The 19,940-nt window shown below is 29.0% G+C and overlaps 1 protein-coding gene and 1 non-coding gene across 2 annotated transcripts; one reads left to right on the top strand and one right to left on the bottom strand.

The window, feature by feature from the left end:
* The first annotated feature begins 6,169 nt into the window (after positions 1 to 6,169).
* TRNAW-CCA (transfer RNA tryptophan (anticodon CCA)) lies at positions 6,170 to 6,241 on the top strand. The gene has a single exon. It is a non-coding gene; the product is annotated as a tRNA-Trp (tRNA).
* A 7,831-nt stretch (positions 6,242 to 14,072) lies between these two features.
* Positions 14,073 to 18,260, bottom strand: LOC114195665 (transcription factor TGA7-like). The gene is made up of 9 exons (XM_085665266.1): positions 17,972 to 18,260; positions 17,372 to 17,533; positions 17,220 to 17,294; positions 16,988 to 17,047; positions 16,841 to 16,918; positions 16,690 to 16,753; positions 15,757 to 16,028; positions 15,048 to 15,275; positions 14,073 to 14,459 (listed from the first exon to the last, which is right to left on the bottom strand). The coding sequence occupies exons 2-9, from the start codon at positions 17,528 to 17,530 to the stop codon at positions 14,286 to 14,288; spliced, it is 1,110 nt and encodes a 369-aa protein (XP_085521392.1). The 5' UTR covers positions 17,531 to 17,533; positions 17,972 to 18,260; the 3' UTR covers positions 14,073 to 14,285.
* Between the last annotated feature and the right edge of the window lie 1,680 nt (positions 18,261 to 19,940).

The raw sequence follows: 19,940 nt of genomic DNA, 5'->3' as shown, positions 1-19,940 counted from the left end.
AAAGACTCAACTGGCAACTGACAAGAGCTTGACTTGTAACACCATGAAATCATCATCAACAATGAGCTTCTTTCCTTTCCTTTTCCATGAATCATTTGCTTCAAGAAAATCACATAAAAAGCTTATATGTTATCATCACCATTCTTTTAATTTTGCAGCAAAGCAACTTAACCCAGCAAGAAAGAGTATTATTTTAAGGTCAAATGCAACACATGTATGGTGTGTATGTGGCTAAGGTATATAAAAAAATGACCATAAAGAAAAAGGAGGATATAGAAAATAATTTAGTAACTGCTTGGTGGAAAACAAAGTTATGCTTTTATTTGGGTGTGTACAAAATAAAAAATATAGTACAAAGAAGATTGTTATACATGGTGTATTTAAAATAAAAATATAAAAAGTGTGAAAATATAAAAATATTTTTGTTTTTTTTTTTCAAAAAAATAAAAGCATGTTGACAAAACTACTAGTAATATATTCTTTCTCCATCTATGATTCATCCTTCAAACTAGTTTTTTAGATTCCAAAATGACCTTAAGGATGATGACACCTATTGATGATAGGGTGGTGACTTTGGAAGGTCTATTCACACAATCATACACTTTCTCTTTATTCTCTTTTCCATCCTTGTTCTCCTTTTAGTTATGGAGAAGTATCTTTTTTCCAACCCTTAGGTCTTGGCAGATTCTTGAAAGAACCCTAAGACATATTGAAATAATAAAATTTTTAAATTTTTAAAAAATAGTGTATATATATATATATATATATATATATATATATAGAATTAATTTTGGACAATGGATGTTTTAGTTTTTATTAATAATATAAATATTAATAAAATTGAAATGATTAAAAACATAATGTTAAAAACCTTGAGGTATGCTAATCCTTTTTTTTTTATGGGGAGGGGGATTACTCTTCTTTTAATGGAGAAAATGCTTAAATGCATAGGTTCCCTATGTTTCACAAGTGGTGAGAGATTCTATTAAAGTTAGATTAATAATGTTATGACAAAATATAACAAATAAAGAAAGAAGATGAAAAGTATTTGTCTAACTTACATTCTCACCATGAAATCAAACATTCAATCACAATTTTGAAGATTCGTTTGTGGTTGGATTGTGCTTAAATTTGGACAACAGGTTCAAAAAGAATCTACTTTCGATTTTGAACTATTGGATACGAATTAGAAGTTTCAAGTGAGAGAAAACCTATTTTGTATTAGAAACTTTATTTATTTTTAGGGGTTTTCATTTGTTTTTTCCGGGTATTGTGCTTGGTTTATTTTGGATTATTGTAAACGCTGTTTTTTGCACTATGAACAATTTTTTTAGCTCTTGTTGATCATAGTTGAGTTATTCTTTTTATAGCTGAAAGAGCCATAATATTTCACCCTTCTATCTTTTTTATATTTATCTATTAAGAAGCCAAATTTATTGTCTGACGAAGGAGAGTTTTGAACATTATAATAACTGCTTTATGGGACATTAGTGAATAATATTGTTTTTATTCTCATTACAGGTTGTGACACAATTGCCCGAACTTGTTGAAAAATAAAAAATTTGATATGTTTCTATATCCTACAATAACAAGTTGTAATTGTCAATGAGTTTTTAAACTTAAATTATACCCTAATGGGGGTTTTTCAATTTGCACATAAGGGATAAATCTCAATGTAAAGATTAAAAAATTTTAAGTGCGAGTTTGGTCTAATATTGACAAAAAATTAGAATAAAGAATAAATAAAAAATAAGAATCATATATTTTTTTAAAAAAATGGATTGAAAATTATATTTTTTGTTAGAATGTTCATGAATAACCAGCACAGAATCTCCGTAACATTTCTCTTAATGAAAGCTCAACAAATCTATACTTTTAAGATTAAAGTTTTACTTACAAGGAATTTTAATTATAAGAAGAGGTGAAGTTTGTAAGAAATATTACACTTAATACAGTTAAAAACTATGTAAAAAAAAAATCCATTCCTTCTGTATTCAATATTTAATCATATTATGTAGAGTAATTTCAACTGGTTGATAGTTTATTTTAACTGACTATTGAAGAATAAAACTTTACGAATTATTATAATTTTTCGTGCTATTATATTTTGTATAACTTTTCAACTTAGAAAATATAGTAAGAAGTAATTGAAATTCATGTTTTAAAATATTAAAGATGTCATTTTTATCTAATATTTACTTTATAAAATATTTAGATGATTTTATATATATTGGTATAGCACTGTGGGGCACGTGGCACCCACAAATCTAAACTGAATGATCATTATATTCTCAACCTTCTAAAGTAAATATTTCTTTTCATCTGGGCCACCTAATGCCATTCCTTATCAAATTTCTATTCATTTGGAAAACAGTTTAAATTAATGAAACAAGAATAAATATTCTGCACCCAATCATATAGTACAATTATTCTGATTCTCTGCTCTTTCCTATGCCTAAATTCTTAACTGTTATTTTAAATATTTAAAACGTTAAAGAAATTCAAAAGTTCAATAATCCTCTTACATAGTAATGCTGGATACTTTAGTACATAACTCCTGATTTTATGATTTTTATTTGAGTTTTTTTTTTTCTTATCTTCGTTATTATCATTGGTCAATTAGTATTTTAAAACATTAAAAAAATGTGATAAATCAGAATTAGTATATTTTGAAAGGAGAAGCAACACAAAAATTTCATTAGAAAATCTGAAGTTGAAATGAATTTGGATTATGCACTTATGAGAGAAAATTAAAGACAAAGATCTATCTATATATTTTTGATGTCTACTTAATAGATGCTTACATTTCCATCATTTCCAACCTCTCAAGTAGGTTGATGAATAAGGGCCCTTTGTGTTTGTGGGAATAATTTTGCCTCTGTGCTTGTGAATGCGTGAGTGTGAGAGCACAAACAGAAGCAAAAGCCATTAACTCCATTTTAAGCCTTAACTAATTACGGTATTAACTACAATACTTAACAAGTAAAGATGCATGTTTTCACATTATTATTATATGCAAGAATAAGAAGAACGTCATGATCAGAATTGGATCTGTTTTGCCTCAACTTTCGGTCATTAATTAAGACATAACTAATGAATAAGATAACTGCATATGCATTTGCATACGTTGGTGTAGCCCTTTTTTTTTTAAAGGTGAATGAGTTTATAATCAAATCATTGTATGTTGAAGAATTTCCATATTCTTCACATTTTTTTCTCATTTAATTTCCATATTTAAAAAATTATTGCCAGTCATTCTACATTTTTTTTTCCTAATTAAGTGAGTCCTCTATGAATTTCCTATCTCTGTGAATTATTGCATAGGGTTTTAAATTTCTCTATATGTGTAAAGGAGAGTCTGGATGAGAAATTGTAATATTTTGAAAAAATAAATGAACAAAAAGAAAGTTAGTGGACAAGATAAATTGAAAATGAACATATATATATTTTTCAGAAAGTGTACCGAAAGTACAATAAGAAATTTGTGATATTTAGAAAAAATAAAATATATATTGTCACTTTTATAACATATTAATAGATGAATAAATAAGTTAATAATAAATTATTTTTTCATTGTACTTGAATAAATAGATTGTCATACTAATGCACCTTAATTTTACTTAATAATTTATAACATGAGTTAAAAAGTAAAAAAACTTTTCTCATAAATAACACACTATCATCATCTTTTTTTTTCAAATAACATACAATAAATTTTATCTACACAAATAACATATGCGTTAGTTTTAAAAGTTTCTCAACATGTTTTTGGTAGACCTAATAAAAATAAATAAATCAAAACATGGTAATTGAAAAGTATATTGAGTTGATTTATCGAGAATCGAACTAACACACTAAAAATGTGTTATTTGTGTAAATAAAACCTAGTGTGCTATTTAAGTAAAACATGCTTTAACTTAATAATTTGTAGTGGGTTGAAAGGGATTTAAAAATTTAGATTGAGTCACTTTTTGAAACACATATAGAAGAGTTGAAGGTAAAGTTTTTTGTAATGGAGGAGCAATTAATAGCACATTGATGGTGAAAGATTTATCCTTTTGGCTTTGTTTTTGGAAGGTGTTAAGAAATTAGAAGGGTGTTGTTTATGGTTGAAGCATGAGGCAGCAAAATCCTCTTCCACTTAGGGATTCCTTCCCACTATTGGGACCTTTTAGTCCTTTTCTAGTACCCTAAAGAGGGAGGCTTCTATAATTACATACATAGATTTGCACCAAAGCTTAAAACCATGAACTAAGCATTTTGGGTAATGCATGTCATGCTAGTGCTCCTAGCCTTTATAAATGGGGCATCTTAGGCCAAACTTTTTTTTCTGTCCAGAGTCTTCCAACTCCCCACTTTTCATCATTCTCATTTTGATATCTCAAAACTAAAAAATAAACCCTAATCATGCGTGTTCAACCTTTTCACTACACACAAATCACATAACTATTACCAACCCAATTTGTTTATTCATATGTGTCTGTTTTTTAATGATGTTTGTGACAATGATAAATGTTGATTATGTGACTTGGTGATGAGATGACGCCACATATCTCCAAAACTAATGGTTGCCACTCGGTGATGGTGGCTGGTACAAGAGGCTTGTGTTGCCAAGATGTTGCGCTGCACTTTGCACTCTAAACTTTGATAGATGACAGTCCAGCTGATCCTGATAAGGACCGGCCCTACTACTATTGGACAACCCACCTTTCCTTTATACTTCCTCAATTTTTATTTTATTTATTTACCATTTTTATTACGAGATTCAACTATGAGATAACTATGTTTTTTATTTGGAGATCCATTTTTATATCATTATTAGGTTTCTACATAGGCAAAGCATCGAAGAGATTTAACAATAAGAAAAATTACATTATAATAACTAAATTTTGAAATATAAAATATTGAAAAAATGAGAATAAAGAATTTCATTTAAAGGGTGTTAGTTCATATTACAAAAAAGTTGTCAAAATTTAGTTTTATAGATTGTTTTATATGTTTTTTTATTTTTACTCGATTTAACTCATCTTAAATCTCTTAACAAATTCACATTTCGAAAGAAAAGAAAAGAGTATAATAAGAAGATAAAAAGGTGTTGTTTTTACATGCGTGAAAACCACCCTTTTCTGGGGTCTAGAGTAAGGACAACTGCCATGAGATTATTGTACTTGGATTTGCGATTATAGTGGCAAAATCTTCGAATTTAATGCCTTCTTTTCATGGAGATAATTGTTCTCAAATGAAGAAGTAAGTTTCCATTGAGTGAGATTTGAAGGTATCTATGAAAAGCTTGAGGTCTTTGAAGAATATGTGATGCAAAGATGTAAATGAAGGTTGAATTTGACGTGGAAATTGAAAGGAAAAGGGGTAGAAAATAAGAGAAAAGTTGGGGAAACAGTGTTAGCATGATATAAAAGTGCATGGTGCATGTATCTACCACACATATAAATGCTGAGTTGAAGTGTTTGAGGAGGGATATTTATGGGTTTCACTGAAGATACACTGGTCCAGTCTCTACTGTGTGGTATTTTCTTAGCCGACACTAGTACTACGGATAAATGAAAGGGACTTCCATATTATTTTTTTCAGCCGAAATCTGATTCAAAGTGGAGCCTGCACTTACACATATTAAATTTTTAAGAAAAGCAAGAAAAAGAAGAAGCTTCTTTCTATTTTCCTTTGTTTTTTTAAGATGGGGTAATTAATGTACAAAATAAGTAGATGTTGTTTTTAATGGGTGTGATGAAATAGCAGAAATTGAATCGAACCCAATGCGAATTTTTGGGTAGGGCATAGGCCCATGTTATGGATCGTTAAAGTCTTTGTGGCACTCATTCTCACCACTGTGGCTTCTGACTTTTAACTGTAAAGCTGGCGGCGGGTTATACTAAACAACAACTCATTCATTCATTCACAACACCATATGTGTGTGGAAGAACTTTGGTCTCATGGGGTAAAACAAAAACTTATTTTGGAATCAAAAATTGTTACTGTTTGTCTTCTTTCGTTGTGTGTATTAATTGTCAGCTGTGGCAAACCTTTCTTCTGGTTGGGTTTGGAATAATTAGCATAAAACTTAACATCTATATTAGTTATTTTATAGAACTTTTATTTGAAGAAATACTAGTATAAGTTTATAAAACTTTCCGAATTTGAACATACCAAGAGCGGATCCGTGGCGCAATGGTAGCGCGTCTGACTCCAGATCAGAAGGTTGCGTGTTCGATTCACGTCGGGTTCAATCCCCTGTTCCGCTTTCATTTTGTTTTTTCAATTTTCTCTGATGGGCCAATTGGACCCTCTTTTATGGGGAATTCACCAAAAGGGCCAATTGGACCCTTTGAGTCAGTTGGGTTCTTCCTGCACCTCCAAGATTTATTCAACATCCTATATTCTTTCAAAATTCCATAATTAACCTTGTTCCGTTGACTAGCTGTAAAATTTAAAATAATCTAACCTTAACTCTCCCACACCCCCAACCCCACTCAAGTATCTCCCCCTCTTTCTCTTCTCTTTGTGATTGTTTCTTCCTCACGCATTAACTTCACACAAGGTAATTTTTAATTTGTGTTTGTTATTCACTTCATGCTTCATGCTCACTCACTTTTCTGTTCGTAATGTCTGCTGCTTGTGTATTATTGAAACGAGATCCGTAGAATGTAGAATATGTGCACTACTGACTTATTTAATTTATTGAATTCACGAAATCCGTGGATTTGGAATTTATGGATAGTTTGAAGTTGTAGGTAAGGATAATAATGGTAAGAAAGTAGATTAAACAATTTATTGAGGTACGATTGGATCTGTAATACTTCCTGCTTCCAACATCCTTGACATTAGGCATAATGTTTATTTGTGCGCAAGTTTCAGTTAGATCCTAAAAGACTCATCTAAATTTGTAAAGAGTATTTTTCAATATCTTGTGAGATTTATTAATATGTGTTTGTGTTATAAAAAACAAAATATTAGTTTCAGGTTAGAAAAAATTTGCGACTTAGACTAGTTGGAGATCAAGTTGAGAGAAAAAGCACGAGTGAGAGTTGTCAATTTCTTGGACCATGTCTAATCTTTTGATCAAGCAACAAGTAAAACTCGACTTCTTTATCTACTTTTGAAACAAAATATGTAAACCCTAAAGTTTTACAAAACAATACTTTTCATATATAATATATTAAAGTTATATTATTAATACATAAATAATTATTGTTTCAGAAAAAAAAAAAAAAATATATATATATATATATATATATATTATGATTAAAAATTAATTAATCAATAATTAATTAAAAATAATGTTCCTTTGTATTAAAGATAATAAAAGTAACTAGCTTTAGTCTTAGAATAATAATAACCATTATATCTTGATAAATTATATTTAAAAATTAAGTGTTTAAATTTAAAATTATTGTAATAATAGCATTATAACAAAATAATATAAGTATAGTTCAAATAATAAAATAGTTATAATATTTATAAGAAAGTTTTTAGTTAGTATAATATATATATATATATATATATATATATATAATATAATTAAAACTTATGAATATTTGTATATATTTTATATTAGAAACTATAACCATAAATAATGCTTTACAGAAAAATATATTAGACAGAGTTAATGTTACTGTATCGTGATATTGTAAAGAATAAAAAATATAAAAAAATTCTCTCATATTTTTGGCTTTTCGAGTCATACTCATTAAATATCTATAAACTTCGAGTCCTACTCAATAAATATCTATAAACTTGAGATGCAGTGAACTTTACTAATATAATAATTTCTACTCATTAAATATCTGTAAACTTGAGATGCAGTGAACTTTACTAATATAATAATTTCTTTGGTTTTTGGGCTTAGTTATCAAGAGGGATAAAACTATAGTACTATATGTCAATTATACATTGACCGATTACTGATTCAATCAGTAATATAGGATTTTTCTGTAATCCTTTATTTCGTGTCGGTTAAAATATTTTTTGTCCTAATTTTTATCAATTGGAATATTTTTATCAAATTTTATTAAATAAGTCTTAATTTTGTTTTAGTATTTAAATAGATTTTAATTTTTGTCAATTTTATTCAATTGGATATTTTTTTCTAATACCGTTTAAATCATTAACTACCATAAAAAGTAATTACCACATGTCACTACGTGTTTTTTTTTTTTAATTTCATCAAGACACCAACAAAAGCCACAAACACCGAAAAGCTCACCGAAAACAACACCCACACCATCACACTTCAACCCAGGACACTCGAATACAAAAACCCTTTCATTGGTGGTGGGTGGGAAGAATGACATCGTTGATTGTGGTTGGGAACAACGTTACAGAGTCCCGTATGAAGCCCACCATAAAGCATGACCAAGAGGCGTGAGTTGAGGGCTACATACGATGGCTTAGGGCTAAGGTTGGACAGAGCAGAGCACAAAATGATTGAGACCCAAGACTCTGTGGCCATGGAATTGGGTTTGTGAGATGATGTGATTGAGCGATAGTGCGGCAGAGTGGCAGTGTGGACGATGGAGGAGCAACAACAACTTCAAATGGAGGAGCAATGGTGCAAACGAAGGTGGAAAACGAAGAAGTGAAAGCAACATGGAAACGAAAGAAGATGGAATGAGGGGAAGCATGTGAGAATATTAGATACATTACATCGGTTCCCATGTATAACCGATGTAATATCAAGTTTAATTTTAAAAAAGTGACGATTAAAATGTTTTTCAATTTTTTATTTTAAAAAATAATGTATTACATCGGTTAAATCAACAACCGATGTAATATAATTCACAATAATTAAAAAATTGCCACCACATGATTTATTACATCGTTTTTTATAAATGATGTGGTATCCTATTGTTATTTCACTATTTCGCACTAGTATTAAACAACTTAACTTTATGGAATTGGTTTGGTTTGGAATTATTTGGTGTGGTGATATGAAATTTATTTGCAAGTGAATTGAATGGAAAGGAAAATGGTAAAACAGAAAAATCATAGAAAAAAACCTAACTTACTATGACGTGCTTTGCATTACTTGTCATAGTAATCTAGACTTACTATGACATAACTTTGAATTACCTGTCATAGTAATTACTATGATTGGTTTTACAAAAATTTGTCATAGTAAGTTCACTAATTGTCCTAGCATCATCATCTTGTGCGGTGGTAAATTAGTCTTATTATGATTGTTGATTGAACACCTATCATAGTAAGTCTGATTTACTATGACAGGTTTCTGCAATGTCATGAAAAGTACATATTTTCTATAATTCCTACAATTATGATGCTAGAATACCTGTCATAATAAACTCGTTTTACTTGTCATAATAAGTTTATTTTTCACTAATGATGCTTTGTGAGATCCTCTTGGTTGTTATGAAGATTAAAACATTATTTGCAACACAAAATAAAATCATTAAGTTTTTTTAGATAAAATATTATCTTAAAATAATGTGTGTATGCATATATTTTTATGACACTTTTGCTTATTCAACCAGCAAAAAGAGCACTATGTTATATCATTTGTTAAACAAAACATATTGCAATTTACATTATCTATTGTGTATAAAAGTCTTTCATTTTACAAAAAAAAAACATATTCATGCTTTATTTATTTTTTATTTAATTACACTTAATTAAAATAAATGAAATTTAATGAAATTTTCTCTAACATAAAAAGAAAACAAATACAATAATAAAAACAAGTCATAATATATATATATATATATATATATATATATATATATATATATATAATATAATATAATATAATATAATATAATATAAAGACGTGTAAACATTTTAGAATGACCCATCACAATTAGGGATGTCAATAAGACATGTAGGGTACGAGTAGTAGCTCCTCTATACCCTATTTGTTGAATAAATATTTGTCCCGTACTCGTCTCATATTCATGTGGCTATTTGATATGTGGGTACCCACATATTTTTTCAATATCTGTAGATATCCATGAATATTTACAATATTTAACATCATATCTTAACCACAAATTCAAATAAAATACAATGCATAACATTCATAAATTTCAAACAAAATTCAAATAACCCATTTAAATATTGATGAATTACAATTTACAAAATAAATAGTGATTTTTTAAAACCAATTGATAAAAAATAACCTATTCAAAATCAATCTTTTAATATTTTAATCATATTTTTTAATATTTTTCAATTTAAATTAGATAACAAGTATAAGTATCCACGGGTACGGATATTATGATACCTGTACCCGTTCTATTAATATGCAGATATAAAAAATATTCGTATTCCTTACTTGCGGATATCAATTTACAATATTTATTTCCTACCCATTATGAATTTTATTTACATATACAAATTCTTTTAACATCCCTAATCACAATATACACCATACAAAATTAGGTTTTTAGTCTTTGGAAGGAGAAATTACTTGCAATTAATATTTAAAAAAAATTCAAAGATTACCGAATAGTTTTGTCAAATAACAAACTTTTATTTGGAATGAATATTATTCTCATGAAAATAATTTATAGTTATATATTTATCATCAAAGGTAATATTATTATTTAGTCAAAGTGTGTCTTACTTCGAGTCAAACTGAATTAACATAATACTAATTAATAATAATGTAATTTAAATAAAATAAAATAATTAAATATTTTCAATTAATGAGTTAAATAACATCCTTTCTTTGAGTAAACTATTATTTACATTAAAATATACTTTATTATTGTTACATACTTATCATATGTATGTGATTTGCCCATAAATGCATCTTCTTTTTGACTAAACACAATTTACACATAAAAGTAGGGTTTCAAATCAAAGCAATTCAAATATTATATGAACCAAAACAACTTTAATCTCAATGATATAACACTAATGGATGTTTCTATAATAACACTTGTTGATATATTGATTTAACTTTATAAAACACTAAATAAGCACAAGAGCACAATATAGATCATATTATTGTAAGAGAGGGGATAATAATACTCGGATTCATAGAGTATGAACAAAATAAATTTGTATTAAATCCTACAAGGTCAGTGAAATATTTAATGAACATGAATAGTTAGTTTACCTTTCTCAATTAATTAGTATTATTCATTTTGAGACCTATCTCTCGTGAGTAGGGATGTCAAAAAAATTCGTACCCGCGGGTATCCGCGGATAAAACCCGCAATGGATAGGAAATGGATATTAAAAATGGATACCCGCTACCCGTGGGTATGGGTATTTTTGATATCCGCATGTTAACGGGGTGGGTACGGATATCATAGTATCCGTACCCGTGGATACCCGTACCCGCTAAACTTTAATTCAGAAAAATTATTACCTCACAAATGAGTCAAAACATTATGAGTCTTCATTATATTAGTAAAAACTTTAATTCAGAAAATTTATATATATATATATATATATATATATATATATATATATATATATATATTAGTAAAAACATTATGAGTCTTCATTCAATAATGGTGGTCAGATTCTTACCCCACATATGAGTAAATTACTTCCATATACTGTGGAGGCATTGATGTGTCTCTAAGATTGGTTATGGACCAATATGGAAGGTAATGAAATTAACATTTTTACTTAAATATTTTAATTAAGTGAATGTTAGAAATTTTTACTGAACTCCTTATGTTTTAAGGCTCTTCTAGATTAAAATTGGACAACATGAAACTTTATACAATGTTGCAAGAGGTGGATATTGATGAAGTTAGTAATTTCTTTAATATTTTATTCAAAAATAAACTACAATATAAATTGGTAGTGATTTTTTATTTGTTTATTTTTTAAGAATCAATCGGAGAATGGGAACTTGTTGATCCAAACAATAATTATGGTTAAATAATTATTTTTTTAAATATTTTTGTAAATACCCGCGGGTACCCGTGGATACCCGCGAATATAAAAAAAATAGACGGGTACCCGCATAATAGATACCCGACGGATATGGGTACGGGTATGAGACGGATATTTATTCAACGGGTAGGGTACGGGGGAACTACTACCCGTACCCTACCCGCCCCGTTGACATCCCTACTCGTGAGTGAACATGAGCATAAAATTGGTCTAAATTTGAACTTAAATTTATATTAACTTCTAATGGGTCAAACTAATTGCAATATATTAAAGTCTTATCACTTTTCTATAATTAGTATTCTGATAATTTCTTTTAGATTGCTTATATTAAACCTTCTAAATGTACATAACTAATATAATTATTAATATAACATTTGGATAATGAATTATTATAAATTATACAATTTCTTTAAACATTATCTACCTTATCTTATCTCATCTCTCTAAAAAGCTAGACATAAATTACCAACATATTAGTTTACATACTTTAGTCTCTTTGTACGAGTGTTTGATGTTTAGCTACTCACACCATCACTTTCTCTAAAAGACCTTCAAAGCCTACAACTTTTGACTCACTTTCTTCGTCCTCATGCTAAAAAGTTTTTCCACCAACATGTGGCATTTCATCACAAACTCCACGTTAGCTTTTGATATAATATATCAAACAATATTAAAAAAACCACATAATTTTTCCTAAAATTAAAAATTAAAATTCACTTATCCATGACATTACTCATAACAATTACCTAGGACTCAAACTTCAAATTTACGGGCTATTACTATTTCTAACGTTGTTCTTGTCTTAACAATATAAAATCATAATATAGAGAGGGTCAAATAAAATCCATGTTTCACTCAAAAACACAAAAAATTGGTTATGGATTTCCATAGCATTATCATTAATGATTCACATAAAAAAACAGATTATCATAATGGAATCAAACGTATTTATAAAAAATAATGCTGGGATCGATTTATAATGCGAGTTTTTTTATTGTAAGTAACCTATAAGTAGCCAGAATAGTTTGCTTAATGTTTGGACTTATTGTAGTAAAATTTTCGATGTTAAAAAGTTTTTGAATGTTGTGATTTTATTTTTACATATTATTTAATGCAATATAATATTAGCAAATATATTTAATTATTATCAGCTTTGTAATAATTCAACTACGATTAGACTAATGAAGAAAATTCTGATTTTGTGAATATTATCAAATTAAAAAAAATTGTCAAATGAAGAATGAAACATTTTAACAAAGAAAATAAATTAAGACAAATGTTAGAATTATGGATTATAAACATCATCAAGTATATCATGTCGATTATGTTTTATTTCAACTAACGGGGAAATTATTGTCCAATTTAGATAAACTTTTTAACAAGCATCTATAGAAAAAGAAAATAAAATGATACAATGAAGTAAAGGACTCGAATTAGTTATAATCAATAGACCAGGCAATTTTTATAAAGCTTTATTTATTAATTTTGAGTTAATTAAATTTTAAATTTTTCATAAATTTGGATTTTTTTACTGAGTTTCTGTTCAATATTTTTTCTTGTTGTGTATTAAATTTTTCTTTTATACTTTTCAAACTAGTTCTCACCATTTAATGTTGGACAATGATAATATGTTAAAGGTGATAATAATATTATGATTCCCATTTTTTTTATTCTTCTCCTTTGATGTGTGGTTTAATATGAGTTATTGATTAATGTATCATTATCTTTTTTTTAAAAATAATTAATAATCCATATTAAGTCACGTCAAAGAATAAAAATTAAAAAATAAAAGTCAAAGTATATATATTTTTTTGTATTGTTGTTATTATACTTATGTGAACTTATTGAGAAATGTGACAGTGTTGTGATTAATGTAAAAATTACTTGATTTATGTCAAGTACAACAAAAATCTCATATTTCTAACACGTGAAAATGAGAAAGTAAAATAATGAAACTACGATAACAATCACATATTTTAGTTAAAAACAAAAAATTTAAATAATGAAGACTTAATTAAAAAATATAAAAATTTTGATTACTTATTATATAAAAAAATATTTAACAGGATCCTACCGAAGATATCCAAATTTATGAAGAGTTAAGTCTATATTTTTTTTTTCAAATTTAGAGTGTATAACTTATTTTAATTTATGAAAGTAGTTTAATACTTAAATATTTTTTATAAGTATTTATACGAAGCTAAATCCTTTTTCATGATTCCATGAGGAAACTGATACAATATTTTATGTACAAAGTGGTTCACTTGTGGTCCTCTAGAGGATATAAAGTTTGGTTCACCCATATAACATTAGTAACTAGCACTAGCATATACATAACATATTAAACAAGACAATGATTTGAGCACCTGTGACATAAGAGTTGAGGTTCAAAGAAAAAGGTCTCAGTTTGAGAGGTGAGTGGGAAAGGAAGGATCGCATGAATGAGCAGTCCATAAAGAACTAAGAGTGCGAAGACGATGGAAGTATTCTCCCATAGCCACCAAGCCTTGAGCAGTTTGCCCAGTTGTCAGAATCCTTGACATGTAAAGCAGAGTTTGCTGCCTAAGGTGATCTGCCTGAAGAACAACCCAATAAATTCAACAAGGTTTCAACTCAACAGTAACAACAGTTTTGCATGCTTTAGCAATAAAAATCAATGCAGAAACACCACACTTCTACTTGCCCACAAAGCAATAAATAAAAGCAGACATTAATGGATTGTCATGATCTGATAGTGAGTGGAATAATATATCTAATAATAAACAATAAATTTTGTTCGGATAGGTTCTAACTTATGATTTTGAATAATGTTAAAAAGTGAATTTTAAGCCTAACTCAACTTTACAGAATTATCTTGTATATAAAGGTTTGCATCCACTTATATACTATAAATTGACCTTATCTCTGGTTAATATAAAATTTCTAACATATTATGAAATTATTCCAAACCTCATTTTAGAAGTGAATTTTGTGAGGAGTTATGATAGGTATTTTGAGGGGATTCAAGGAGATTTAACACAAATGGAATCTATTTCTTAAGACCAAGTTTACCATTTCAAAAAGGCTTTTATGTATACTACATATAATGCATCAAGTTTCTCATCACATGACTGAGTAATAAAAAACTCCAAACATGTTAAACAATTTGATGCTGCAACCATTACCTGGTTTACAAAACCTTCTAGTGCTTCACCTTTGTCCATTGCAGCAGCCATCTCAAAGCCGTAGTGTCCTATAATTAAGGGATCTGATGGAATGTTGTGGACTAGACTCTGCTGGAGTTTGTCCAATCCAAGTGAAAGGGCATCTTCAGCTTGCTGAGATGAAAGCCGGAGGTTGTTAATACTCACAATTTGTTGATCAGTCAAAGGCTCAAGCTGTGGTACAATAATCTGAAAGAGAAGGTCAAGAAATTTTAACTAGATGCAGAAGTGTATTATGTAGTAACATCCAGAAGAAAAGATGTTTCTGTAGTCACAATCCAGAACACAGAATAGAAAAGATATTTTGTTTTAGCAACTACATATATCATATCTGAAGTTGTGCATAGAATCTGACATTCTTGTTTGGCTTCAAAGAAATCCTAGCATGACTGAAATCTAAACAAGTTTCTGTTATTTCAAGATCTTCAGAAAAGAAATTAACGCATAAATTTGGCATCCGGCACCAATGAGTTATGAGCAAACCCAGATAACAGATTACAATACCATTTTGAACCAAAATAATTTGTAGGTCTTCTTTCTTGTATGTTGTTAAAATTTCTCGTTTTTACTTGATCTTGTTTCAGACTCACACTTGAGTTCTTAATACTATTATGCACAATCAATGAACAGAAATTAATTTAAAAGTTGTTAGAATGACATGTGGATGTACATTTAGAAGCTGTGATGGACGGGATCCTCCAATCCAAAGATAAAGGCGTTCCACTGATGCTTTCCATGCGCCAGAGATCAAGTAAAAGACATCTGCTTTTGCTGCCTCTGCTTTGATCCTGAAAAGATTTGCGTAGTGGCTCAAGCAACTCTCAACAAGTAGATGAAGCTGCATATCAGATTCACGAGTGTGTAAGGCATTTCTCAGTTCTTCATTTTGTCTATCGAGCTCTTCAATCCATTGTCCATATTCAAGTTCAAACAAGGTTATCCCTGCTTTACAAACAATGCTATAGAAACTTAATGCTTCACACATATACAAAAAGTAGTTATGGAATCACAAATTAAGGGACACCTGAGAATTCTACAAGAAAAAGTGTCATAAACATTAGAATATTCATATCATGAAAGCTACTTGCAGTTCAATATGAAATACTTAATTTTCTCATATAGTTGGATCACTGAGAAGAATTTTGATAGAATGCAACACAATATTACAACATGTGATCCAGAAAAAAACAAGAGAATTTATTTTATAACAGTTAACTTCAGTTGGAGGTTGAAGACTTTCCTCAAATAACCATGACTTGAACTAGAATAGATAAAATTGTTCATTGATTGCTTGATGCCATTCTGTCAAAATTATTGGTAAAATTTTTCATTGACTTGAAGCAAATCTGTATTTGATGCTGGCAGCAAAATGAACCGTAGAGGAATACTAAAAATAGTCACATAAATACCTGACAAAAGTATCATTAGAGGTAACAACAGAGGCATGGATTTCGTCTAATACAGGCTCAAACATAAACCATAAATCAAACTGCAATTTCTTCTAAAAAAACAAGAAGAAAGTAGTAGTAGTACACAAAATAACTAAGAAAATAACATTTTGAGGAAACTTGAAAAATTAAAACTGAAAGTAAGAATTTCCAACCTGGGTTAATTGTTCCGGATGATCCCATATAACTAACATCTGGTGCACTGCGTATGTACATACCCTGCAAGTAGACATCATAATAAGTACTTCAACACATACACTAAAATAAAAATCATAAACAAGAACGATAATTTGCGGTTAAGATCACCTGCTTTTTTGCTTTCTCAATCTCCAACTCCAATTGCATGAGCTTCACACGGCTTGTTTCTAATTGTTGAACATAAGCCTATTAATTACATAACAAGAATCAGATTATGAACTCTATCTAACTTCCCATAAATTCAGTTTCAATCACCTTCTTCCGCAGCCGACATTTTCGTGCAGCCTCACGATTTTGAGCTTGACGTCTTAGCACCTACACATAAATAATCCTTAAAAACTTCAGCAAAAAACATTCATGTTTGATATCAAGATCTCCAAAGCATCAATTTTGGTTTCTTGTGAACATTCAAACGATTAAATTGAAGCCTGTAAAAGATGAGCATGGAATAAGCAGAAAAGAAATATACAGTGATTAAATCCATTACCTTTCTATCAGGTTTCTCATTACTGTCTTGATCATCTCCAGAAGGTTCCCTTGATTCATGAGGAGTACATTCAGACTGAACACAGAGAATTCAGTGTTGTAAACATAACAATGCTAACTTGTTAACAGAAGAGAAATTCCTATGTATTTTACCTTGTTCTGCATGCTTGGCTTCATCATGAACATTGGTGTAGCAATTGAATTCAAGCTTCCATCAATTTTGAAGCTGTCCCCCCACATGTTCACTTGGTGGAATGGATCGTATATACCCATCCTTTTCGCGAGGACTAGTTGAGTCGATGAAGAGTTCATATACTACACATCATGCAATAAGAAAATTCATATCTCAAATTGAGGATTTAATGCAATGTAGACAAGATAAAAAAATGGTGGAATTTAGACTTCATCCCCTACATAACAGGCAATTGATTTAAAAACTGGAGGCTGGGTTTGTTGCATGAAATTGAATGAAACTTCAAATGAGGAACAGCAACAAATTGATAAGCTACCCACAAGTTGATTTTAATTTATAAAGAAGTTAATCTAACCATTCCCTTAATATGACTCCATTAACTCGATCAGAAGCTTGATTACTCTTCTCTATCGCAAAAATAAAATGCGAAACAGAGAAAAGAGGACTAATTGAGTAATACTTTCAGCAGTTCAATCCTAAAGTTGAATCTCAAGAAACACATAATAATAAACGACAAGTTTCAAGTTAGGTAAGTCGAATTGTTGAAATGGGAATCGAACCTGGGCAATCCAAACACAAATTAGAACAGAAACCAAAATTACAGGTAGCTAGCTAGCTTGGTAGAATCTGCAAGCACCAATATCTAGTATTAGTTCATGACAGACCCAAATGAAATGAATCCCCAAGAAATTTTATATACACGCTAGCATTATTCTTCTGTGTGCCAGCAAATTATGTAAGCAACGCACTAACAGAAGAAAACAGATGAAAATTTAATTCTAAATAAACAAAACATCATTTCTACAAGTATAACAATCTTTTTCTTTTTCTACTTTGATGTGTAAGAAAATCTACTTTGATGTGTCAACTTGCTGGTGTAAAGTTATATTTCCACTGCAAGATAAAGACTAAGGTCTACGAATACTATTAGTAGTGCATTAAAAATCAAAACAAAAATAAATAAATAAATAAACAGAGAAGAAAATACCAAGTTCACAGCTTTTCTTATTCAGTTGATGGTGGTCCTTGAAACTTTGACTAACCTGAGTTGTGAAGATATTATTTCTACTTTCATGTTTTATATCATAAATTAATGATTTTCTTGACCATACAGCATTAAGGTCCTACTAAGAATCGAAATAATAACATGTTTGGATTAGAAGAAAAGAAAATAGAAAGAACAAAAAGACACAGCTAGTAATATACATATACATTGAAGAAAATAAAAACTTTATAAAATTTTTAGTTTTAGTCCGTTCAAAATTTTCAATTTTCTCTTTCCTCGATTTTCCTTTCTATTTAAACCAATCAGACCATAAAGTAGTATACCTCACTTCATAAAATGAACTCATTTTAAGTCAAAGACGAATCTGTCATGGCAATATCACAATAATATCACCTGAAAATTATTCACAAACGTGTATGATTGCACACTTTATTTTTAATCCCAAATCCATTCCACATAAGACAAGTCTTAATTTTGGTAAAAACCTCATTTCAATTTAAAAGAAAAGTTGCTTTTAAAATTAAAAAAATAAAGTTTTATTCTTATAGTTTAAGTTTTACATAAAAAATTAAGTTTCAAATTTTATATAAGATCAACACAATTTAATATTGTTAAGGAATGAATCTTAAATCTAACTTAATTCTATCGAACTGATTTGTTAAATGAGGTTTGCACTCACTTAAATATTATAAAATTATTTTATTTTTAGTTGATATAAGACTTTCAACGAATATAATTATCTTATTAGATTATAGTTATAATCCTAGGTTGTTGTTGTATAAACAAGATCCACTAGCAATTGAGTTGTTGGAATAGATGTACAAGTACTGAGAATCCAAAGAATGAATGATAGTATATATGATGAAATGTTTTTTGAGGAGCTTATCATGTTAGGTTATGAAAGGAAAGTAGCTAATTAAATTGTTTAACAAAAAGTGATACCAATGCACCTTACACCTCAAGAATTTGATAATAAAATCAAAGAAGAGTTAATTGTGTTGTTGATCAGAGCCATCTGAAATGATCAACGCGTAGATTGGTGTGAAGTTGTCCCTTTCCAGTTCACATGGAAAAGGTATATTGTGCTTCACAAACGACACCCCAAAATGCTTTTTGTAAAGAAGATAAGAGATTTACTTAAAGTAAACAGGTTGCTCCTTTATTTCATTCTTTTTCTACCTCTTTTTCATCACCAAAAAAGTGTTACAGTGAACTCAACTTAACCAATAATTCCCTTCTGCTTCAATTCTTTCTCACTTTAACCTCATACCTCATATGCATTACCTTTTCCTATTATGGGTTGCTTCAATCCACCCCACCTTTAATTAATTTTATTCGATTTATGGTTTCAAATTCTACATCGATTCAAAATAACATTAATTTATAGTGTTTACATGGAGATAATCTCTATCTTATAAATTGTTTTAATAAAAATGAGTTAAGTTTAAAACTCACTTCTTAATAATATAATATTAGATTCTATTACCATAAAATTTGTTGTCTATTATATTATCTATTATTTA

Source organism: Vigna unguiculata, chromosome 8, assembly GCF_037176805.1.
Source record: "Vigna unguiculata cultivar grain cowpea cultivar isolate G323 ecotype 2 chromosome 8, ASM3717680v1, whole genome shotgun sequence".
NCBI lineage: Eukaryota > Viridiplantae > Streptophyta > Magnoliopsida > Fabales > Fabaceae > Vigna > Vigna unguiculata.
Note: the sequence above shows the minus strand (reverse complement) of the source record. Positions and strands in the feature narration are given on the sequence as shown.